Raw genomic sequence first — 25903 nt, forward strand, 5'->3', positions numbered from 1 at the left:
CACCCAGTGCCTCCTTCTCCTCTCTGCTCTTGCCTGCTCTGGCCCTTCCGTGAGCTGCAGTGAAGGTTCAGTTACAGAGCAGTTAGCTGCATAGTTCCTGTAGATAACCATGAGCACTGGTAAGATTCTGATATCTTACCAGAAATCAGGTTCCGCTCATCGTTCACTGGTAAACTCTGCAGATGCCATGCTTTGTGCCATATTGCAGTGACGGCTTAGGATGCAGTCTGATGCAGAGGCTTCATTGGTGCACTGTTATTGATTGTCCACATGGGCTGCAAAGTCGCCTCCTTGCTGATTGCATAGGCTCCAAGCCCAGACACAGAAACTGGTGAACAATCAGTCACAGCTTTCCCCACCATCTGGTTGCAGGCCTTCCACAAGCTCTGCTGCTGGTATCAGCAGAAAAGCACCAAGTCACACTTCTTTTGTTAGTACTCTGTAGGATCAAGCATATATTATATCAGTTGTCCCCAACACGTAGCCTGTGGGCACCTTTTCTGGCACTTGCCAAGCATTTTCAGGAAGTAAGCGGATCCAGGTGGGGTTTGTTCTGATTCTCTGTGGAAAAAATATTGTTTCCAGCAGTGGAAATCACAGCACAAAAGATTTTCTTTGAGGAATGTAAGATACACTGGACCTTATCCTCTTTCCCACCTGTTGGGGGGTATGTGTTAGGGTTCTTTTCCTACCAAGCAGCAGCATCCGAGAGGAAAGGAGGCTAACTAGCTTGAAGAGAAGGGGAAGCTCTGCCTCTTCCGGCAGCCATGTTGTGCTTGTGTCCATCACCTCATGTCACAATCTGAAGGTGCCCACAGGTTCAAAATAGCTGGCGACCCCTGTATTATATCCATGTCTTCTATACTTTCAGCGGGAGTTGCTTCAATTATTTTTTCCAATGGCCGCGATTTGCTGGTTGGAGATGTTCATGGAAGGAGTTTTCGAACCTTGGTACAGTCTTGGAATCGTGGAGTGGCTGTTGGCGTGGACTTCCACTTTCAGCTGCGCAGGGTATTTTGGACCGATACAGTGCAAGATAAAGTAAGTCAAGCAAAATGGCATTCTTGGAAGTAGAAGGATCCAAGAGCAAGGATGTGTTGATAACCTTTCATTTCTGTGAACAGATGCACGGCCTTTCTTTGTTTTCCAACAAAAACGAACTTTGAGATGGTCTTGCGATAATTACCATATTTTGCAAGCTATGCTCTTACATGTAATACATCAAACAAAGCATGCCATTATATGGCACTCTCTTGAGCAACTCTGGATATTATTGGAAATGGAGTCCAAAAACCTAATTAAGAGAAATAGTAGACATTCTTTCAAACCTGGATGTATTTCTCTTTGTAATTTCTTGACATTTGATCATTTCAAATGTGAAAGTTCTGTGTTCTCCAAGAAGATAAAAATCAGATAAAGTATATTACAGATAATTGAGCACTGGGTAAGCAATATTGACAGCCTTATGTACTATGTGCCAATACTTTGTTCATTTTTTTGCTTTTAATCTTTGAATATCTCTGCTGTCGCTCTGTGGGGTGAGGGGTGAGTTTCCTCTCAGCTTGTTAACTTGTATGGCACTCTGAGTTCTTTTCAGGACTCCAGGGGCATGATATCCTACAGTAACAGATCTTGCTTCTGCCTCGCGTGTCTTGGTGAAGATCTCAGTGTTGGTCCTTGTGTGGTCTGCCAGGGGGTTTTGCTGGAAATTTACACAGAAGCCATTAGGAGAAATCTGGACTTAAAACACTCTTTGGGGAAAGTTACAAACATTTCATTAAATGAGTATCAGCACACAAATATCAATGCTAAATTTGAGTTGTTAGGATACATTGGTAAATTAAGCCCTCTTAACAGGAACTTACAGGAGGTGCCATAAGAAAGTCTGTCAGGGTTGCAAGAGAGATTAACATAATCTTATTTTTTTGTGGAACACTTGCTCAGAGGCCTCTGTTATCACTAAGACTCAGGGGCATATCCACAGTCCTTAAAACTATGGCTGGGGCAGTTCTTACCTACCATAATTGATGCAACTTAATAATGATTCACAATGGATAGAATTGTGAAGGAAGTTCAATGAATATTACATCATGTAGCTAGTCAGTCAGTCAAATAGTTTATTGTATATAGCTATAGGCAATTACAGGTTGAGAAGCCACATAACACAGTGATAAATGTAAAACTAGAATATATAAAAAATTGTGATTAAAACAGATTAAAACTTGACAGACTACAGTTTCAAGAAACCACCATCAACAATACCCTCTCAGACCTTAACTTCTTTGCTGCAAATGCAAACAGAGAGACTCTGTAGGATACATATGCATTTATGACGAACCGCTGTATCTCCCCAACTGTGTGGCAGATTTTTCCCTCTGCCAGATCTTCAGTTACCGTCAGTGACTGAGTTGCCCTACAGTAGCGTGTATATATTCTTTGTCATAAAAGACTTGACTGTTCCACCCTGTTTAGATATTTAGTTTAGGCTTTTTCTCAGCTCAGGAACTCTACTGAAAATATAGAAGCTGTCTAGTTTTTTTAAACCCTTGAGAAATGGCACTTGACGCAAATTAACTTTCAAAAACAGAATAAAGATTTTATTAAACAGGCAGGGAATATATGTATAATTGGAATAGGCATGATTTTGAGATTGCTGAGGTAAAAAACATTCTAATACGTGCAGAGTTGAATTCTTAGAACATTCAAGAGAGTGTATTTGTAGTTTTGTTTCAAGGCTTTCTATTTCTTTCTTTGAGAGGTCCTTTGTTTAGCATAATTCAGCACTCACACAGTTCTTATTAATGTTTCTAGGTTTATTCCTTCAGAGTTCTAGGTTTTCCTTTAGATATTACAGCTTTTCACTAACTCCTGAGGTATCTAAGCTTCCCCCCATAATTCAGCACATAATTCAGCACTAACATAATTCAGCATAATTCAGTGGTAAGCAGTGGGGTACCGCAGGGACCTTTGTTTAGCATAATTCAGCACTCACACAGTTCTTATTAATGTTTCTAGGTTTATTCCTTCAGAGTTCTAGGTTTTCCTTTAGATATTACAGCTTTTCACTAACTCTTGAGGTATCTAAGCTTCTCCCTTGTATCACAGACCAGGGTTCTTTTCCCAGCCCCTTTCACAGGCAAGAAGTTATTCTCCTTGTCCCTAAGAAGCAATAACTCTTTTTACTATTTGTCTTGTATGGGAGTTCTCTCTAACTACCCAGACCTTCTGGCAAATCCTTCTCCAGTATCCTTTGTCTGTATAGGGCTGTTCTGTAGCTTTCCTGAGAATCTAAAATTCTCCCTCAGAGCAGTTTAAATATATCTAAGACAATGGGGTTTCTCTTCTTCTCTCTGCAGAAGTACTTTTCTGACTATTGCCTGTCATAAAATACTGACTCCCAAATGTCTCTTCCTTCAGAAGCCAAACCCTCTGGCTGCTGATCCAGACGTTAGAAAGACCAAATTGCAAAAGACTTGTGTAAGAACAAAGATCTCTTTTCCCTCCGGATCAGCTGTTGTATTTCCTCTCTCAGCTGACGTTGGCCAATCAGAGTGCAAGTAGAGCAGCCAATCACCTAAGCTCTACTCTCCAGGGAAGATTAATTCTTGAACTCCCTGACACCGATACAAACAGCATCTTAAAAGCCCGCTTTTCTGTGCAGTCTGTCACAGCATCATTATTGGATAGCAGGAATACAATCTTCTGTTCTACAGAATATGAGTTTATGACAGATAAAATTCCTGCCAAATTCTCAGCTCAAGCACTGGATATTTAGATCTGATGCACTGATTGATCATTCTTTAATTCTAAAATCTAGAGCAGTATGGTGGTATAATTTATTTTATTGAGATTGTTTTAGATGAGTTTATTTGATCAACATTTCCAACCAACATTATGTAGCTAAGTTGGCCAACTAATGAAATCATCAACGAGTTTAGCTTTCAGCATCTTCTTAGTTAAATTACATCAACTTTTGGTTTAAAGCTCTGTTGCCCTCCATACATGCATTTGTAGTGCCTTGAAGCCTAGGCTTGATTATTCCCCCTCCCCCCAGATATTCAGACCTACAGGATTTAGGTGTTTGGGAGCATGTAGTAGACTTTTATACTTCTCTTCTCTTCTTATTCAGTGAACCAGTTCCTCAGTCTCTTCCATGGTTTGCTTTAATTAAGGTGTAGCATCACAACTCCTAACCATGGCAAATTCCTTCATAGCCAGTTTGCAAAACCCAGGTCCCTGCCACACGGCAGGGAAAAGGACGGCTGAACTGCGGCTAATCTGAGCCGCACCAAAGTTGAGACGCGCGGCGGGACCCCACGGATCCCCCAAGCCGCGGCGCTCCCCGGCACAATCAGATGCCGGGGAGGAAGAGTCAGATGGGAGGGGGAGTCTGCCGAACTGCGCATGCTCGAGTACGGCCGGGGGCCGGGATGCGCCGGCGCAAGGACGTGCTGGCCGATCCCACAGCCCGGCTTGAGGCGCTCTACTGGAAAGAACCACCTAGGTAGGTGGTTCTTTTTTAGTGCGCGTTTTCGGCGGTAGGGACGGATCAGGGACGGGCAGGCAACGATTCCCAGATGTTGCCATGGGATCGCGCCCATTTGCTCCGCCCCCGTTCCGTCCCCCTCCTGGCCCAAAACGCCTCGTATGAACAGGGCCCCAGTCTCTGGGAACAGGAGGAAATCATGGATAATGTGAAATGTAATACTGTGCTATGAGTAAAGCTTTGTGTATAAATTTCTTAACAACCGATTTGCCAAATGAATATCCAAAGACCCCATCATTCTAATTCATATTTAAATTCCAGGTTTTTTCAGTTGCCATTGATGGCTCTGATGCCCGTGAAGTTTTAAATGTTTCAGTTGACACACCTGAAAATCTAGCTGTGGACTGGATTAACAATAAGCTGTACATAGTGGAGACCAGCGTCAATAGAATCGACATGGTCAGTTTAGATGGAACCAATCGTGTAACACTTATTGCAGAAGGTTTGGGAAACCCTAGAGGAATAGCTGTTGATCCTACAGTTGGGTGAGTAATAACACTGGATAAAACTGAATCCCTTTCATTTACAGCCTGGGTAATAAATGTCATCTGAGTCTTTCCCTTTGAGATATTGTGCCCATTCAACTTAATGTTTCTGTGTTCATTTCTGCTGATGTTGATCTCCGGAGCAGCGGCACTTGAATTTGGGTCTGGGCATTTTGGTCAACTCTAGGAGAGAAACATTTGCAACTCCCTAATATCAGTGTAAGCTAAAGGTGTAGTGAGGGTTGGCAGGTAGCTGCTTTGAACTTTTTGCAGGCTCAGAGCCAGAGAAAGATGGTTCTGAATCTGAGAACGGAGACAGTGCCTTGCAGTTATGTCTTGGTTCAAGGGTGATCTTAATTTTTACAAAGGTTCAGATCCTGGTTCCTACTAATTGGCATGGATACAGAATTGTCAAATGAACTGGAGGTCTTGTTTGATACTTTGCCAGTCATCTAAGTGGCTTTGTTGCAGCAGCCTACCTTATGTTAATCATCTCCTCTTGGAATAAATTTGGGGTCTGTTTGCCTTTGGCTGGGGTTTCATTGTATATTAAACCCACTTGTATGGGAAAGGCATCAGGTCTGCATGCAACACTGGAGAGATCCGTTGAATGATTTGGGAGATCCATGCACTGAAACTATACATGGGCCCCGGTCAAACGGGCAGGAAACTGCAGAGGAGAAGCGTGGCTGTTTGCCCTGGGGCAAACTACTGCGCAGTTACGTGATCAGACCTCCTGTGGAGGTCCTGTGGAGGTACCATGGAGGTTCCATGGCAAGGGAGAGGTGCCGATCACAGGACAAGCCGGCGCACAACTAAGAAGCGCGCGCCGCGGCAAACTGGTTTTTCTGAATATGAGAACGGAGACAGTGCCTTGCAGTTATGTCTTGGTTCAAGGGTGATCTTAATTTTTACAAAGATTCAGATCCTGGTTCCTACTAATTGGCATGGATACAGAATTGTCAAATGAACTGGAGGTCTTGTTTGATACTTTGCCAGTCATCTAAGTGGCTTTGTTGCAGCAGCCTACCTTATGTTAATCATCTCCTCTTGGAATAAATTTGGGGTCTGTTTGCCTTTGGCTGGGGTTTCATTGTATATTAAACCCACTTGTATGGGAAAGGCATGCAACACTGGAGAGATCCTTTGAATGATTTGGGAGATCCACGCACTGAAACTATACATGATACGTTATCTTATCCACCCGACTGCTCTCTAGCAACCACCATTTGAAGCACTATATGATTGGGGGCGCAATGCATGAATTGCTCTTTCGTCTTCTCTGTGTCTTGGAAATGTCTTCATTGATAAGGTCAGAATAGTTCGTTGGGCATAGCATCAAGGATGGGCAACAGAGCAGATGTGCAAAAAGTGATGATAACTTCCAAGGTGGACAGAGTGTTTATGTAAGCCTTATAGATATTCCCCATCAAGTTCCCTGCTGGGTGACATTCTAAGTAAGCAGTTTGTATACTGTTATGTATCTGTAAGTCAAGTTAAAACTGTGCAGGTAGCTAATTTTAAAATACTTAAGAGATGTTGGCTTTAAATGGTGAAACGATTTGAAAAAAATTATAACTTTTTTTCCTCTTTTATAGTTATTTATTTTTCTCAGATTGGGATAATCTTTCTGGCAATCCTAAAGTGGAAAGAGCCTTCATGGATGGAACAAACCGTCTAGACTTGATCAAGACAAAACTAGGCTGGCCCGCTGGGATAACTTTGGATATTGTATCAAAGAGAGTTTACTGGGTGGATAGCCGATTTGATTACATTGAAACTGTAACTTACGATGGGTTACAAAGGTGCGAGGAAGAATTCATTTGCACATTTCCCAAGCTGTTTAATTGTTTGCTCAGATTTCTTAAAAATCCTTTTAAAAACGAGTGCTTCAGTGTGGATTTTCATTTAGTCTTCACAAGACTGTTCTTTAGTGGTAAATGTTTTAAATTCTATTATGAAATGCCTGATCTTCACATTTTAATCACTATATCTAGATTATTTCTTACTGTTATTTTATTCATTTGATTTATAGTCTGCCTTTCTCACTGAGACTCAAGGTGGATTACATGCTTAAAAAGGACAGTATACTCCAATTAAAAGGCAGATTATGCAATCATTGTTCTATTTACTTGATTCATAGTCTGCCTTTCTTGCCGGGACTCAAGGCAGATTACAGTTTCTAAAAAAATTGCCAGAAGGACAGTATAGTGTCAGTATAATTACACAATTAAAGACAATGTAATAAGGACACTTTTTAATCCAATTAAAAATAGTGGAAACAAAGATTATAATATAAAAACATCAAATGATGCAATGGAACTAGGCTGCAGGGTTAAGGACAACACATGCCAGGCAGTGTGATTAGGCAGTGACAGTGTCATGGACTACCTAATGTATGGATGCAATAGTGAGTCAGGTTATTAGTGGAAGAACACCTGCTGCGTGTGTCGTTCCATATACTTACAGAAGGAGGGAATGATATTCTTGTTGCATGCATTTTTGATAGGAAATAGTATCTCTGCCGCAAATACCATGCCCTAAATTGGGTCCACCTCTACGTTGTTGCTGAGCCTTGGCACCTTGTGTCTGCTTCCTGCGTACTTTTCTGTTTTCATTTGCAGCAGAAAACATCTTCCTTTTAATTGACTGTGATATCTTTGTTTGGCTTTGTAATCTGTGCTTTTCAAGGCTTTTTAGTGAACCAGGAATGCAAATAGTTGGAATAATCTTTCTTGTTCTAAGATAAAAGCCCTAGAACTTATTATGTAGCATTACATCCAGTGAACAGGTTTTATTACTTTTTTAATGGGTTCTCATTTTTCTCTAGTTAGACAAGAAACAACTGCATAGGTAGCTTGTTAGAATAACACAGGAAAATGTTCTTGTAAGCCTGAAAGTTGATCTGTTAAAATTACGCTTCTTCTGTGAGGTACTCTTGTTTCATTAAGAATGTTATGGTTAAGACAAGGGTTACAAAATTAAGTTTCCCCCCTCTAACTTAACTAACATCGGCATGTAGTTTGTCCCTCACATAGCCTAGTCCTGTGAACTAAGTTTCACCATTCAGTGGATCTTAATTCCTAAGTAAGCATGTTTGAGGTTGCAGACATCTTTAAAATCTCCATTTTCTCCTTGACACCTCTACTTTGTATTACCAAATCTTTTCTCTCTCTCTTTTCGCTGCTTATGTGATTTTCTTTCTGAGATGGTCAGTATACAAACCATGCAATATAGGGCAGTTAACAAAGTCATTTTATGTGGTCTTTGGGCTTTCTACCGCTAGGTTTCTTAACTGCATCAGGTTTTCCCATCCCGTATACACAGTATCATTTGCCAGGCATTGTTTTCTTAGGCTCTGGTCACACACACTAAATAATCCACTTTCGAATTGGATTTTGCCAGTTCACACAGTAAAAATCCAGTTGGAAACGGCATTGAAAGTGGATGGAAAGTGGATTATTTAGTGTGTGTGACTGCAGCCTTAGCTTTTCCTCAAGTTTTCCCAGTGTTGTTTTTTTTGTCTGATGGTCTGAAAGATCATAGGAAGAACTTCAAAAACAAACAGGAGAGCAGGGGGGGGCGGTTAGAGGGGGAATGATGCTGTTAAAAAGCTGAACTGCAGCGAAAACCTGGTTCAGAAAAGCTCTCCATCTCAAAGGGAACAAGGAGTAGAGATTTTGTGCCCGTAGAACCTCCATTTTCAGTAAAACAGAAAAAAATGTATCTTTTGAACAGGAGAACAATAGTTCATGGAGGATCACAGATCCCACATCCCTATGGAATAAGCCTTTTTGAACACAGTGTATATTTTACCGACTGGACAAAGATGGCAGTGATGAAGGCTAATAAATTTGCTGATTCTAACCCACAAGTTATTTATCAGTCGTCGCTACGTCCATACGGAGTAACAGTTTATCACGCTCTGAGGCAGCCTCTTGGTAAGTCAACTGAGAGAGCCAGTAGATGTAAACCTCTTTAAACTTGCTGTAGGTGAGATCATGTATTCAACTGTAGGTTTTCCAAAGTTGTGAGCACTATACAATGTGAATGAACAAACATGGATTCGGTCCAAACATTCCTTCCCTCCCTCTTGGGAATCTGTACTGTTAAAGCTGTGACACCCATGAGCATTGGGGGAGATCTTTGCACACATTTGCATGTACAAGTCCCACTCTTCCTCATGAGATTTTGGCTTGTCTTTGAAAAATATATTAACATTTAAAGAAAAAAAAGGACATTTGTGTCAGTGGTACTCACTCCGTGACTCCTGAAGACCCACACTCACAATTATCTTCACCCAAAAGAGCCGCATTTACTTCATGAGGCCTGCACCTCAGAGGGGCTTGCAGTTTATTGATTCCTTCGGCAGTGGCTATTTCAAGATGGGACTACCTGACAACCATAAATACCACAAAGGACATTTGTGTCAGTGGTACTCACTCCGTGACTCCTGAAGACCCACATTCACAATTATCTTCACCCAAAAGAGCCACATTTACTTCATGAGGCCTGCACCTCAGGGGGGCTTGCAGCTTACTGATTCCTTCACTAGTGGCTATTTCAAGGTGGGACTACCTGACAACCATAAATACCACCAGGCAAGGGCCTTCCCCACTTTCCTGAAGTGTGGAATATGAGCCACACAGGTGACATGTCAAAGAGTTACATGTGGCTCCCAAGCCTTTGAGTGAGTATTGCTTATTTATATTAATTAAGCACATCTACCTTTTTGAAATGTGGCAGCTACTCTTAAAAGTTTTGAAGCCCTAGTTTTATTTGGATCATATTACTATAATATCAGTGTAATAAAACATAGCCAGGATACAGCCCAAACAAAGCAATTTGAAATCCTGTTGTTTTTGATGGGAACATGGTTAATTTTCCCATTGAAATCAGTGTGACTTAAAATATACAAATAGGGATTGTAGTTTGAAAACAAAAAATTCATTTTAAACAAGAAGCCTGTGTGTGTAATGTACAGAGTATCTTTTACTATACTCAGATTATTTTAAGAGAACCCTAGTTTTAGTTGGATCATGTTACTATAATATCAGTGTAATGAAACATAGCCAGGATACAACCCAAACAAAGTAATTTGAAATCCTGTTGTTTTTGATGGGAACATGGTTAATTTTCCCCTTGAACTCAGTGTGACTTAAAATATACAAATAGGGATTGTAGTTTGAAAACAAAAAATTCATTTTAAACAGAAGCCTGTGTGGGTAATGTACAGAGTATTTTTACTATACTCAGATTATTTTAAGAGAAGAATGGTTTTAATCTAGAAACAAAAGGAATACAATAGAGTGTAAACTTTTTGATTTCTCTAGAATTCCTCATCAAGCTGGATGTTAAAAAAATGGTGGAGGAGAGATAGAAACAGATGATTCAGGCCATGATGCTACTTGTCTGTGACTTATGTGTGGTATGCTGCAGGCTTGGTTAGAAAAGTGCTATCAATGGTGTCTAGGGGTGTGTGTGTGTGCTGTGTATATACTGAGTCGAATAAATACTTCATAAAACCTTATTGGTTGTTTTTTTTGTATTTATTCAGTCGAATACATATTAGACAATCTGATTTGACTACCAAAATAGCCACGCCAGGCAGTCTCTTTAAATGCCTTCTGAGTTTACTCCTGGAGTTTAAAGTTTAAATGCCTTCAGTTCACTCACCAAGTCATGCTGCAGCAGTGAGATGACTCAGTGAGTGAAATTCTACATTATACCCTATGGCAACAGTCTATACCCTATGGGGACCCCATTTATTCAGCTCCATTATACCCTATGGGGACAGTCCCCATGGGGCATAATGGAGCTGAATAAATTCAGGTTTCCCGAATATTTACCTGAATACCAACACAAAAATGGTTATTTGGGAATATTTGGGAATACTGATATTTTTCGGGTCCAATAAACCCGAATCAGGAAAAGCTATTTTTTGTTAACACCCCTTGTTGTACCATAGCCTTCAGGGATGAAGGAGATAATGGCAGCATCCATTGCTGAAAATATGAAAATCAGTAGATGATCAAAAGTTTTTCTAGAATCGCATGAAACACATAGGTCACCTAAAAGGCTGAGAGCATTCTTGTAACTTGCTACCAGCTCCAATCTAGCACAGACTAATCTGTTTCTGCCTGTACCTCATTCTGCACAAGGCGGGGACAAGAAACTTTAATGTTGTATCCTTAAACATTGCTCTCCTTCCCCCTGCCCTTTTTATTATAACACCCAGCTTGATGAAGAGCTCTGCAGAAGTCGAAAGCCAACACACTAATTCTGTGATATTTTGATCCTAGTAAAAGGTATTACAGATATTTTTGTTTGGAGATGTGTATTTGGATTGTTGCTGCTACCTATGTTCTGAATCAAGTAGTTTTAATGGTAGTTGAAAAATAGTGTTTTCTAGGCATCATTCTGTATCCAGCGGGAGTAGAGTCAAGTGGCCCTTGGATCTGTTTGCATTTAGGTAAAAATACTGGTGAAATAAAACAGCAACAAAAAAGGTGATAATGCACGATAGTTTTACAACTGGTATTGCTTTTCAGTAAGGAATCCCTGCAGTAGTGATAATGGGGGATGTGAGCAGATCTGCGTTCTCAGCCACAAAACAGATAATGATGGTCTTGGCTACCGTTGCAAATGTACGCTTGGCTTCGACTTGCATCCAGACGGCCGCCATTGCATTGGTAAGGATGTATATTGACTCTTTTAATAGGTCTTCCATGGTTGATTGCACAGCTACCTTTTCTAAATGGAACCCTCAGAACTGCTTCACATCATTATAAGAAGCAGCAAGTATGAATGAAACTATTTTATCTTACCACAGGGGGTGATGTGTGTATCATGTGCCATTCTCAGAAGTGGTCTTTGTGGTGAAAACTCTAATATTTGGAAGAAAAACTCAGATCTGTAGCCCAGGAAGCCTATCTCCTGTGTTTGAAGATACATTTCTTCCTTTCAGGTCCTATAGTATTTGCCGTGAGGCTCACAGTTAAAATTCTGGATATATGTCTGCCACGTACAGTTTGAAATGGTCCTCAGTGCCATATAACCTATGCATGGGTCTTATGGAGTCACAGAATTCACATCTGGACTGGTTTATTAGTTTAAATATCTCAAACCCCTTAGCTCAGGTTCCCATCAGCCTTTTTAAAAAAGTAGCATTCTTCAGACTTTTAAAAATTTTAATTGGGAAGGTTGTCTTGATCATATGTTATAACAATGTTCAAATCACCAGAACTTAATACGTTTTACAGGTTCTAAAGCATATTCCTAAGCAGAGTTAACACATTTCTAAGTCCATTAAAGGCTGTAACTATGCTTAGGATTGCACTGCTAATACTAGTTTTCAAAGATGATATTTTAGGAGATTTCAGTAGAGATGACTGGGTGAACAGGTCCCCCCCCGCTTTCTCATTGGCTAATGGGAGTCAGTGGGGTTTAGCCATCAGAGTGTCAGACTAAGACTGGAGCGATTCAGGTTCTTGCTTAGCAGTGTAGCTCACCTGGTGACTGTGGGTCAGTCATATCAGCCTAATTCACAAAGTTGCTGTGAGGATAAAATGGAGGAGTGAAACATGTCCACCATCCTGAGCTTGGAGGAAAAGGGAGGGGGGGTTAAGCAAGCATTGTCAGACCTCATACAGCATTTCAAGTGGAAGACGTTATAGACTGTGGAATCTAGAGAAAATCAGTTGTAACTCAATCCCAGGGAGATCTGTTAGATTTAAACACACGGCTAGGAAGTTGAATCCTGTTCATTTCGGGGGGATGTAGGTATGCATTAATTCTGTTGTCTGCTTTAGGAGGTACAGTTTCCTGGTTGGATCGTGACCTTTGTCATGTTCCTATACATTACAGGCATTACAGGCTTCACATCTGATTCCTGCTTTGATTTTTAATGCTGTTTGTCTTAACCCATGTCATTTTCTTGTACCACACACAGCTGTTTTCTGTGAATTAAATTAAAAATGGGAAAAGGTAATCATTTAAGATTCATTGGTAACAGAAAGCCAGCTGAGATCCATCTACATCAGCTAGAGCGGCAGACTAGGACTGGGGCCCTGAAGCACACTTTGGTGACTGAAGGTGGTGGCCCAGCCACTCTCTCAGAGCCTGGCCTACTTTATGGGTCGGTTGTGAAGGGAAAAATAGGCAACAGAATCATGTGAGCCACCCTGAGGAACTTAGAAGAAAAGCAGGATTTTAAAAAAATGTGCTGAAGAGATAACCTCTACCTTTGTTCCTTTCTTTTCCAGCTGTGCAACAGTTTCTGCTCTTCTCATCCCAGAACGCAGTACGTGGGATCCCGTTCAATCTCTCCAGCCAGGAAGATGTCATCATTCCTGTCACAGGGAGCCCTTCCTACTTTATTGGAATTGACTTCTATGCACAGGAGGACACCATCTTTTTTTCGGACACTACTAGAGACATCATTTATAAACAGAAGACTGATGGGACAGGTGAGATGCAAATCCCTCAGTTTTAATTTCTTGGTCTGCTAGTCTCAGTGTCTCGAACTGACGAAAAAATGGGTAATCATATCTACATAGTATTTCACAGTTGTCAAAGGATCAAATTCTGTCTTTTTCTATATTGAATGGAAACATCCAGGTCCATTTTCTTAATTTGGAAAAGAGATGTGGTACACAGATCATATCAAACCAGGCTATCAGTGGTGAGAAATTTTTGAGCAGATATATGTACAGCCATTATGGATTATCAAGTTCGTTTTAGCCCAGTATTATTTTTGTTGGGTCAGATTGGGTAGAATGGAAGATAAGTACGGATTTTGTTGAAGTGGCAGCAAGATTATAGCAAGGCATTGGTTGAGAACAGGGGCAATTTCTGAGGAAAAGTGATTGAGATCTTTTTTTAAAATGTTGATGGATAAAACTATAGCATGCAGACAATTAAAAGAAAAGTTCGTGCAGTGTTCATTCAGAGATGGAGACCTTTCATTATTTAATGGGAAAAGATTAAGCCATAAGAAAATGTAAAAGTGAGCGTAGGATTTGTTTAGCTGTATGTGTTCAAAAATCTATGAGGAACAATGTCTAATAGTCAGTGTTCCCTCTAAGCTGAGTTAGTATGAGCTAGCTCACAGTTTTTTCACCTCCAGCTCACGCATTTTTGCCTTAGCTTAGGAAGGAGGGCTCCAGAGCCAACTAATTGATGCAGTAGCCAAATCACCTGCTCACAACTTTAATGCCAGTAGCTCACAAAGTAGGATTTTGGCTCATGGGATTCCACAGCTTAGAGGGAACATTGCTAATGGTATAGACATTGTAGCTGAAGATTTGTAGATTACTGTGAAATTTGGTGGTTCTCTTCTCTTTCCTTTATTCTGTTAAAAATTATAGAAGTGCTCTTATTTTTGAAGAAGCCAAAAATAAAAATAGCACAGTAATTCAGGATTTTTACTTCTTAAAACCTCTTTGTAATTTTCTTGAACTGCATATGAAGCTTTCTTGTACTGAGTGAGACCAATGCTTGTTTAGCCCAATACTGTGACTGTGTCTTTCCTAACCCTGCTTAGTTCAATTCTGTTTCACTGAAAATGCCAGGGATTAAATTTGGGACTTTCTGCATGAGAAACCATGCAGGTCCCTCACTTTGTGGATAGTAGACGGGAAGGAGTTCAGTGGAAACATTAAGAACTATATGAAAGGAAAAGTAATTTTTAAAAGCCATCTTATGTGCACCCTAGTTCATTCTCCATTATTTTTTATATTTTTCCTAAATCCTAGGCAGAGAAATCCTGGCAGCTAATCGTGTGGAAGGAGTTGAAGACTTAGCTTTCGATTGGGTCTCAAAGAATCTCTACTGGACAGACCCTCGATATAGGAGCATTAGTGTGATGAGGGTGGCTGATAAATCCAGACGAGCCATTGTCCAGAATTTGAATAACCCTCGTTCAATAGTCGTCCATCCTGTTATTGGGTAAGCCTGAGGGTCTCTGAATGGCGCATTCGAAAACATCACAAGCTAAAGCCATTGTGCAGTGCCATCATAATATAAAACAGGTGGGGGATCGTGTCTTTTTACTGCCCTTCCATTTCAAACTTGCTCTGTTCACAAAAAGCTGGAATGTTAAAGGAAAGATTTCTGGCATACCTTTCAACCTGAAAGGCGGTTACCCATTGTTCAAGAATGGTTTTTGAATACTGGGTTCTTCTGCTTGAAGTCCCAAGAGGGATACACCAACTCCCGTTTTTAAATCTGTAGATTGGCTACAGTCTTTTCCTCCCAAGTCTGTATGGATTTCATATTGTGGTCCTAAGCGCAAGTGATGGGCGGAAGAGCAGGAGGCACCGTACAAAATTACACGGCACAGAGTTGGGGTAAAACAGGCCACAGCGTTATTGATTACATCAACAGGAGCATTGGTGCGGCATAGGGCACAGATCCAGGCATTGGATGCGCCACCTGCCATCCGATGGAAACCCCACCCCACCCCAACTGCTGAGAGTAGACCTGAGATGGCAAGTGAGTGGATCCACATGGACATATGCCTCTGAATGGCTCCCTTGCCACCTGTGAGGGGAGTGAAGCGACAGCCCCCAAGCTGGGCATCCCACTAACTGGCTCCACACCCAGGTTTAAATAAATAATACACAAAACTGCGCAGATCCTTAAACTCGCCTGTGCAATTGCTCACATATATAGGTTCAAATAAATAATACACAAAACTGCACAGATCCTTAAACTCGCCTGTGCGAAATAGGAATGCACCCCAAAACAACAAACCCGCAAAGACCCTCCTCCCCGTTAAAGAGACAGTCCTAGGCAGCCACAACACTGGACAAGCCTAAATGGAAAAGGGGGGGGGGAGGCTGAAGGCTGGGAAGCAGTTATGAGGACAAGCGGGAAGGGGGAGGGTTACGGACCCACCAAACAAGCCGAAGCACATGCTACAAAAATGCATAGCACACACGAAGGCCACCTCCAGGAATCCACGAGGCCACTGCAGCTGGCAAGGGCAGCCCCTGCTGAGCACATGCCACCAGCCACCAAGGAAGGAAATCCCCTGCAGTCAGACCGCATGCTCTGCTTGCCTGGTGAGGCAGCTGCCGGGACCAGCACCTCCCTGTTTTCCAAGAATGTCCAGACTCCTGCTGGATGCTCCTAAATCAGGGACCTGGAAGAAGCCGCACTGCTTCCTATCCGCTACTCCCAGCGGTTCGTCAAGGAAGGGAGGAACCTAAATCCCAAGCCTGACCAGTGGCTGATCCACAGGATTCCCAGAGCTGCAGTTAAAGTGCTGTATAACTCAGCTGACAATCAGCTGTTTCCCTGCATAGCTGATGGTTGGAGCCAAAGTGCTGCCCAGACGAGCTTCCAACGTGCTCTTCAGTGGCCGCAAACAGACTGGAGGCACTCGGTGGCTCTGTGGCTTTTTAAGAGCGGTGGGGGGTGGTCCCCACTCTCACTGCTTGCCCACTAAGGATGCAGCAGCCGGCCACTGGCCCACAGGAAGGTGGCCGCTGGATGCCTCCAATGCAAGCGCCCCTGCCCACATGGCCAGTGGGTGCGTGGCTCCTGAGCTGCTGGCTTGCCTGGCCCTCAGCACAAGCATCCCTGCTTAAGTCCAGGGTGGTGGCTTTTATATATACTTCCTAATAACCTCCTTTTCAGTCTAAGTTTTGCCCTTAACAAAACCATCAGCTTTGTCTTATTGTTCTGGCTCCAGTTCCAGCACCTAGAGCAAAACACAAGGTGGTACAGAATAAGCATGAATTGTTTGTTTAAAAAAAGAAGTATTTGTTCTCTGCTTTTCCGGTGGGGGCAGGGGATAATGATGACTGGAAAACACAGCCTAGGCAATATTGTTATCTGTACAGTGTTATCTGTCTAAATAGTTCCATTTGAGGAGTGTTAGAGTGCGCCTTTCACTTGCATATAACTTTCAGTTTTGAGAACCCATCTGGACTTGATGTTTTCCTTGTGGGGAAGAAAACACCCCCTCAAATAGTAATGTGACTGTGACTGAAAAGGCTATGAACCGTACAATGGCTTGCAGTTAAAAAAAGAACAAGATAGTAAGGTGAATGGAAGGAAGACAGCAGGAGGAGAAGGAAAAGGAGAGGCAGAAATTAAGGAGTGGATGTACATTTTCAAATGCTCTTTAGACACCATTTGGGAGATTGGGGGTTCCAGAGAAATAATGCAGCAGGAGAGAGGATAGTTATGAAATAGATCATGGTTTCCTTGCCTTGGAATTCAAAGTCTGTGCAGATCTCATGACCATGATGGTAGCCAGGGCATCGTCTGGCTTGCTCTCCCTCACTTGCCCCTGACTTGGCTACATTGCCTGGGACAGTTTCCTTTCACCTCTGATGAGAGGCGACTTCATTATTTAGTCTTTTGCACCACCGTTAATCTTTTCCATCTTTGACTCTTCTGTGAAAGGGTGTTCCTTTTCCTCTTCTTATGGCTCACACTCGCCTTTATTTCTGAAGGAGGATCTTAGATTTTATTTCCAGATGCATACAGTAGCATTAGGCAGCTAGTAAAACAGCGGTAATAAGTGTTCCTTTTGATTGCATTTGTTTTTGTGCATAAACCATAACAAGAAATTGTTATGTGGCTTCTAATGTCCTGGCCCCACTGGTGGACCTCCTGATGGCACCTGGTATTTCTGGCCACTGTGTGACACAGAGTGTTGGACTGGATGGGCCTTTGGCCTGATCCAACATTGGCATCTCTTACGTTCTTATGTCCAGACCAATGTGACCCTTTTATACTGTTGCAAAGTTTTTTTGTTGGTAAAAATTGAAAATATTCATTGATCTGGATGCTGGTTGTAGCACTGGACAATCAGAAGAAATGTATAATACATCATCTCTTCTGTTATATAGACCATTTCCCCTTTCCATGCACACTCAAAGAGGCGATCTGTCTACTACTTATAAAACTATTCCTACCGGAAAAATGAAGTGGCCAGTGATTCCCCAGTGTCTAATCTACCATTTCTGGACATGGTGATTGAGAGAGCAATAGCAGACTAACTCGAGGTCATTTTGGACAACTCATCTACTCTGGACCCTTTTCAGTCTGGCCTCAAACCACATTATGGGACACAGACAGCTCTGGTGGCTTTCGTTGGTGATCTTTCTCTGAACACAAAGGCCATACTTTAGTTGCTGTAGATTTTCCGGTTTTCTTTGTTGCTCCTACTGGACTTATCTATAACCTTTGACACAGTGGCCCATGCCATCTTTTTGAAATGTTTGGAGACAGAAGTAGGTATCAAGGGATGTGATTTGGACTGGTCCAAATCATTCCTCACCTCACAGACCATCCTCAAAAGGGGTTATTTATTTTTTTTATTTAAAACATTTTTGTGCCGCCTTTCTACCCAAATAGTGTCCCCGAGTATCAAAACATTTAAGCTGTTAAAGCTGCATTTAAAATAAATGTGTTTATAAAACATTTTAACAATTAAATAAAAACTGGTTGACATACAAAGGACATATAGGGAGGAGGGCTAGTAAGAGTTCCTGGTGGTATGCCACACAAAACGAAAAAGTTTTCCTCTGCTGGCAGAAGACAACAGTAGAGGGAGACAGACTAAACTCCCTGGACAGGGAGTTCCAAAGATTCTGTGCCATGACTGAGAAGTACCTTTCTTGGATTGCCACTCATCTAGTCTCACATGGCTGAGGGAGCCTGGAGATGAGCCTCCGATAGTGACTGAAGTAGATGGGTAGGTTCATAAGAGAGAAGGCAGTCCTTCAGGCCCAAAGCCATTTAGGGCTTATATTAGCACAATTAGTTGAGCCCAGACGCAAACTGGGAGCCAAAGTAGATGTGAAACTGGAATGATATGGTCCCCATGACCAAACTCCTGGCAGCATTCCGGCCGCAGCATTCTACATGCAGCTACCAGCTAGAGATTTCCAGAGAGTCTTAAAGGGCAGCCCCACATAGAGAATGTCGCCCTAATCTAACCTGGTTATTACCAGGGTGTGCAGTACCGTGGCAAGATCTTTCCTGTCCTGCTGGCTCACCACCCCTGGCGATCGCTGCCATCTGTTTATCCAACAGGAGGCTCAGGCCCACCAGCGGCCCCTAGCTGTGAACCCTCATGTCTGTGGGGCCACCTCTCCCCCTATTCTCTGCCATAACAGCTTCGTTCATCTGAGCAGCAGGGCCTTCTGCAGGTGCTTCCCTGCAAATGGGCAAGATCAACAATTGCCTGTAAACATGCATTCTCTGCCATGGAATGGTTTGTTTGATGAAGTCAGGAAGGCTCCCACTCTCCTGACATTTTATAAACGATGGAAAACTGAATGATCCAGGTGGGCATGTTTACAAAGGTAATTGAACTTTATTATAATGGAATGGTTCAGGAAGAATGCTTTATTAAAGGGGAAGAGAATGTGGACTATTTACTGTTGTTTTTGCCATCTAGTCACAGCTGATTTATGGCGGGCCCATAGTTTTTTCAAAACAAGAGATGTTCAGAGGTGGTGTTCCATTGCTTGCCTTCGTGTCATGGCCCTGGTATTCCTTGGTGGTCTCCTATCCAAATACTAGCCAAGTCTGACCCTGCTGTAGCTTACACAGAGAGCCAGTTTGGTGTAGTGGTTAAGAGCACAGACTCTAATCTGGGAGAACCAGGTTTAATTCCCCACTCCTCCACATAAAGCTGCTGGTGTGACCTTGGGTCAGTCACAAGTTCTTTCAGAACCATTTGCTCAAGAGCAGTTCTCTCAGAACTCTCTCAGCCCCACCTACCTCACAGGGTGTCCGGTGTCAGGGAGAGGAAGGGAAAGGAGATTGTAAACTGCTTTGACTCGAGTGAAGGGTGGTGTACAAATCCAATCTCTTCTCTTCTTCTTCTTAGTTTCTAAGATTGGAGGAGATTGGGCTATCCTGGGCTATCCAGGTCAGGGTCTGTGGACTGTACTACTGTACATATTCCATACTGTCTGTTGCTGTAACTGTTATCCTATTCTTGTAATGTTTGCATCATTTAATATGCCATGTTATGCTTATACTTTGTTTCAGCCAGTTTGTTCCAAGTGTTTATTTTCAGTTTCCACAATCCTAATCCTATTACATTGCTTATTAAATGCCCCATCCTGTTGACTGCATTGGCAGATGCCGTTTAATCTGTGTTTTGAATCTCAGTGACAAAGGTCCCAGTAGCACCATAGAGACCAACGAGATTTTCACGGTGTGAGTTTTCAAGAGTCATGGCTCCCTTTGTCCAGTATCAGACAATGGGAGCTTTGACTCTCAAACGCTCATGCCCTAACAATCTAAGGTGCTACTGGACTCGAATCAAGCTCCTCTACTGCAGACCCACACGGCTACCCTCTTGAAATGATTTTCATTCAACCCAGGCTATAAATGACATAAATAAAGAAGAGCAGATAATAAATATTTCATTGAACAGAAGCACAAACAGAAACTTTGAACCATTTATTCCTCTATTATTAAGGGCCTGAATAATGTTTCCACTATATTATGAATTCTGTTCATATTACCAGGCTACAAGCAAACCTTTAATAAGGAGAAAACCTTGCCTGGAGGCTTAGGTCTTAAATCTCGGTTCTTTGGGTTTACGGGATTGGTTAGTTTACACAGAGGGCCAGTTCCAAGGGCAAAACTATCAGAATTTTCATATTCATTTATACTTTTTGCATATTTTCCTTCCATTTTCAGGTATATATTCTGGACAGACTGGTTCCGACCTGCTAAGATCATGAGAGCTTGGAGTGACGGATCCCATGCGTTATCAATTGTGAACACAACACTTGGTTGGCCTAATGGCTTAGCTATTGACTGGAGGTAAGACAAAAAATATCAAGGCTGGAAGTTTTTAATGCAGTTGTTCAACAGCCAGTGAACACTGTAGATCTATTTTCCCCCCACAACAGCAAATACATCAAGAACTTTATGAGTTTTGTTAAAACATCGTCATTTTCTCTTGAAACTATAATTGTTTTTAGTAGTTTATCAAAGATAGATCTAACTTGCCACGCGAGACCTTAGGGAAGGAATTTTCAGGATATTCTGAAGGACATGGGGTTGACTTTTGAGTGACAGGGAAACTTCCAGGTGGGCCTGCGCCTTACAAGACTGCTGGCCATCAAGTGCCTCCACTTGTATTTCCACCATTTTGTGGGTGGAGGCAATGGAGGAGCTGAAGCCCATTGTTGGTGCAGCTGTTGCTGTGCAGGCCGTGGCTTGTAGCACTAGGGAGGGGCCACTCATCTGGGCTTATTCCAGGGTCGCTTTGACCCTACAGTCTACCCCCGGAAGAACAGAATCTTACAGATTTAGCTGTGGCTGAGCCAAAACTGGAGGGGCACTTTTAATGAAAGCTTTCCTCAGTTGTGCAAATTCTTACCCTGCATGCAATTTTTTCAGGAATGTTGCACAGGGGTGGGTGGAGTGATTGCCTGTTCAGAGTAAAGATAATGCTGATCCAGGAAGTATTACTCTCACTGTGAATTGGCTTTGTCATGATGTCACATAGCAAATGTGATTGGCTATGTTGCGTAGTAACATTAGCAACCGGTGGGTGAATTAAGAGAACATTCCCATCCTGTGCGCAGACTCTAATCTGGGAGAACCGGGTTTGATTCCCCACTCCTCCACTTGCACCTGCTGATGTGACCTTAGGTCAGTCACAAGCTCTGGCACAGCTGTCCTTGAAAAAGAGCAGTTTGTGTCAGAGTTCTCTCAGCCCCACCCACCTCACAGAGTGTCTGTTGTGGGGAGGGGAAGGGAAAGGAGTTTGTAAGCCGCTCTGAGACTCCAAGGGCGGGGTATAAATCCAATCTCATCCCATCATCATCTTTCTAAAGGGCGGGGGAAGATGTTTGTTGAAGCTCCATTTACAGTCTCCTGAGCTCTGCCCTTGGAGAAGCTCCAATCCTGAACTGCAGTGCTTTTGGAGGACCAATCTTTTGGAGGATTTGGAGAACAAGTTTGGTGTAGTGGTTAAGAGTGGCAGACTCTAATCTGGAGAACCAGGTTTGATTCCCTACTTCTCCACATGAAGCCAGCTGGGTGACCTTGGTTCAGTCACAGTTCTCTCAGAGCTGTCCTCTTAAGAGCAGTTCTCACAGAGCTCTCTCAGCCCCACATACCTCACAGGGTGTCTGTTGTGGGGAGAGGAAGGGAAGGAGATTGTAAGCCGCTTTGAGACTCCGAGTGAAGGGGGGGTATAAATTCAACTCTTCTTCTTCCTCTTCCCCTTCCTCTTCTTCGTCTTCCTCCTCCTCTTCCTCTTCTGTTTGCTGAGAATGTGTGGACTCTCTGTAAACATCTAAATAAAACATTGTCTCATCTCTTTCAGTTCCTTAAGGCTTTATTGGGTGGATGCCTTTTTTGATAAAATTGAGCACAGTACCTTTGATGGGTTAGACAGGAGGTCACTCGAACGCATTAATCAGATGACACATCCATTTGGTCTTACTATTTTTGGAGGTGAGTGTGGTGTTGGAGCCTGTTTACTCACTGACTTTCATTTCTCACAACATGAAACTTTCTGATGCCTTGTTGGAAGATGGACCATTGCACTTTGAAATTCATATTTTCTGCTAAAGGCTGTTTACAGGGTAACATTTCTGCACTTGGTTTTTGTAGACACACACAGAGAAGATGACAGACAGGTTTGATGCTTGCATCTGGTCTTCTTGGAAGTACAAACAAAGCTTCAGCCATTTCTTTCTGTTCTGTGAAATAAGTACACTTTTTCCTGATTGCTCATGAGAAATCCTGGAGGTGTATCTCAGATGAAAAGACTTCATAATAAATCACGGTCATCTCTTCGAGTTGTAAATGTTTGGAAGGCCACATTACACATTCATTGAATTGGTCTGTGTGGTTCATATCACTCAATTACCTCCAAACTCAGTTTTGTTGCCAAATAAGAATCCTGGCCATGTACAAAGAGTTTAGAGTGAGAATATGTTTGATTTTCACACTTAGATATTTTGGGATTGCTTTCTGGAATTCATATAGAATACTGACCTCTGCTAAATGTTACAATTTGTATGTGTGTGGGGGTTGCAGGTTATGCATACTTCACTGACTGGAGGCTTGGTGGAATAGTTCGAGTGCGGAAAACTGATGGAGGAGAAATGACTGTCATTAGGAGGGGAATCTATAACATTATGCACGTGAAGGCGTACAATGCTCATGCTCAAATAGGTAGGTTTGTCAAGTATTCAGGTATGTGGGTTGAAACATTCTGATTCGCCCCAAGATTGCATTTTACATTCATTAGGCTCTTTTAAGGGTAACTTTCAAATTTGGAGTGAAACTTCATGGCAGAGTCAGGGAGTGTGAGCTGCTGTTTCTTACACAATCAATAGTTCGTCTTTTGTAGAAGAATATAATTTGCGTGTAGTAAGATGTGTTATTGACAGTTAATAAATAAGCAGTAAATCTAGAGACCAGTAGTAGTCTTCAGTCCATGGGGTAGGACTTTGAGGTGGGTTGTGGAGCCCTACCTGCTGAGTTGTCACTCCGCATAAATCCCCCCATATATTATTGCTGGTTGTTTTTTTTTGCAAGGACCTGCTGTTCGTGTGCGTTAATAGAGAGCAAGGGGGCTCTGCCTCCTGCCCCTCTTGCATGCATGCTGAAGACACCAGCAGGACAGTGAGGTGGGGTCACTCTGAGGTGGGGAGGATTCCCCCAAGGCTCTGACCCTCCTGATCTTCCTCACTGTGGTTTATCTCCTGGTACTTAACTTATGTGTCTCCTGGTCCACTGCTCAAGACCCTGGCCTTGACACTGGTGAGGTTATAACTCTGGCTGACCCTCTACCTGACACGACCGTGATGTCACATACTTGCAGTTCTAGACAGGTTGAAAACCACTGCTATAGACCCAGGCAACAAAACAATGAAAAATTATTATGCAGTATGGGATTACCCACTGTTCCTACTGGTTTATTCCAAACACTGGGAATGTTAGGGAGAAATTACAGTTTTGCTTTTTAAGCAGAGGAAAGACTTAGTACAGTGAACCAAAACTTGGCATCGTGTTCAGCTGTTTGGTACCATTAAAGAAAGATTACCTCTTATATAGGCCTCTTTGCTCTCTTTTTGTTTCTGTTTGATGAATGTTACTATAAGAGTTCATTTGTGGAGCAATTTTGTCTCAGATGAGACAGCTCAAATTAGGTTAGACCAGATATATTCCTTAAATTGGAGTTTATAGTGTAAACGAACAGCAAGTTCTGCTGAAAGGCTGATAGTGAAGATCTGGTTGAAATTTTGCAAGATGTTATTATGCTTTTGGGAAAGAATCCATCCAAACTTAAACAGTAGATTTAGAAAAGAGTAAGAGTCCAGTAGCACCCTAAAGACTAACAAAATACGTGGTATCACTGCTCACTTCTTCAGATTGAGGTACCTGAGGAAGTGAGCAGTGACTCACAAAAGCTCATACCCTACCACAGATTTTGTTAGTCTTTAACGTGCTACTGGACTCTTACTCCTTCCTGCTGCTACAGACAGACTAACCCGGCTGCCCATCTTCATCTTCTCAGTTGATTTAGGTAAGTGTATAATCATACCATTAATCATGGCTGTATCATACCCTTAATTTTCATCTAATGCCTTTTACAGTTTCCAAATGGCCAGTCTAGACCAAAACAGCAAAACTTGTGCATTGCCAGTGTAAGGTTCTGGCAGAAGTTAATCTTTCTTGCCTCCCCTGCATCTACAGCAGGCATCTGTGAACCACAGAAGACGAATGCTGAAACTTGAGGATCTGTGTTGATGAAAAGCCACACAACTTGTATAGATGCTTTGAGAAGGGGAAAGCAAATAAAATTGCCCCTCTCTGCCTTTTCCCTCAGTGGACCCTCCTGTGCCACTGAAACTGCCAATGGAGGAGCAGATAGGAGAGGCAGTGTAGCGTACATTTGTCTTTTGGAGGATTGCAAATGGGGGAAGAAGGAGGTGGGGAAAATTCCAATTTGTTAAGCCAAGAGCCCATTTCATTGAATGGATCTGATGGCACAACAATGTGTGTTAATTTTATACTGTCAAAGGTTTCTTATCTTTTTTCACAATATGTAAACTGTCTTTGAGAAGGAGAGCGTATTTTAATAGTTTCTTTGTTCTGAAAATGTAATGTATCACGAATACCTGATGGTGTTTTTGAAGGCACAAACTACTGCAACAGAGCCACAAATCCAAATGGAGACTGCAGCCACTTCTGCTTCCCAGTTCCTAATTTTCAGCGGGTTTGTGGCTGTCCTTATGGGATGAAGTTGAGTTCTAACCAGCTGACCTGTGTGGAAGATCCGTCCAATGAGCCTCCCACGTTACAGTGTGGTTCGTATTCCTTTTCCTGTGGCAACGGGAGGTGTGTGCCCAGGCACTATCAGTGTGATGGTGTGGATGATTGCCATGACAACAGTGATGAACAGAACTGTGGATCCCAAAGTAAGTAATACTTGCACTCCAGAAAGTGGGAAAGCTTAATCTGTTTTCTTCTTCAAGAAAATACCTAACTCTGATAAGTTGTTTTTACTTGAAGTTTTTGAGTGCTTAAGCTTATCTATATACTAATAGCGAAGTCGCCCCCGTGCGTTCGGATACCTAAATCCACGCATCGGGGGCACCTGGGGGGAGGGAGATTTTTGTGCACACTTGGGGCAGTCCCCAGGTGTGCACAAAAATCTAAAAACCCAGAAAAAATACAGAGGGGGATACTTAAATCCCCCCAAAAGTGACAGAGCATCCCCTGCACATGCGCAGGGAACGCTCTGCGAACTCCCTCGCCGCCGCTGCTTGGAGGGGGGAAAGAGCAGCGAGGCCCGAGTGGCAAGCCGCTTGGGCCTCGCTTCGAAGCCGGGGGGGGGGACAGCAGCGAGGCTTGCCGC

The 25903-nt window shown here is 42.5% G+C and overlaps 1 protein-coding gene across 1 annotated transcript in view; it reads left to right on the forward strand.

The window, feature by feature from the left end:
• LRP2 (LDL receptor related protein 2) overlaps window positions 1-25903 on the forward strand; it is a 241739-nt gene that overhangs the window by 102804 nt on the left and 113032 nt on the right. The window contains exons 11-21 of the mRNA XM_015422244.1: window positions 872-1041; window positions 4808-5031; window positions 6630-6836; window positions 8770-8972; window positions 11583-11723; window positions 13296-13499; window positions 14787-14979; window positions 20713-20838; window positions 22355-22485; window positions 23074-23211; window positions 25182-25463. Coding sequence (XP_015277730.1) covers window positions 872-1041; window positions 4808-5031; window positions 6630-6836; window positions 8770-8972; window positions 11583-11723; window positions 13296-13499; window positions 14787-14979; window positions 20713-20838; window positions 22355-22485; window positions 23074-23211; window positions 25182-25463 — 2019 coding nt within the window. The remainder of the gene's footprint in view (window positions 1-871; window positions 1042-4807; window positions 5032-6629; window positions 6837-8769; window positions 8973-11582; window positions 11724-13295; window positions 13500-14786; window positions 14980-20712; window positions 20839-22354; window positions 22486-23073; window positions 23212-25181; window positions 25464-25903) is intronic.

This window comes from Gekko japonicus, unplaced genomic scaffold (genome assembly GCF_001447785.1).
Source record: "Gekko japonicus isolate JY-2015 unplaced genomic scaffold, Gekko_japonicus_V1.1 scaffold469, whole genome shotgun sequence".
Taxonomy (NCBI): Eukaryota; Metazoa; Chordata; class Lepidosauria; order Squamata; family Gekkonidae; genus Gekko; species Gekko japonicus.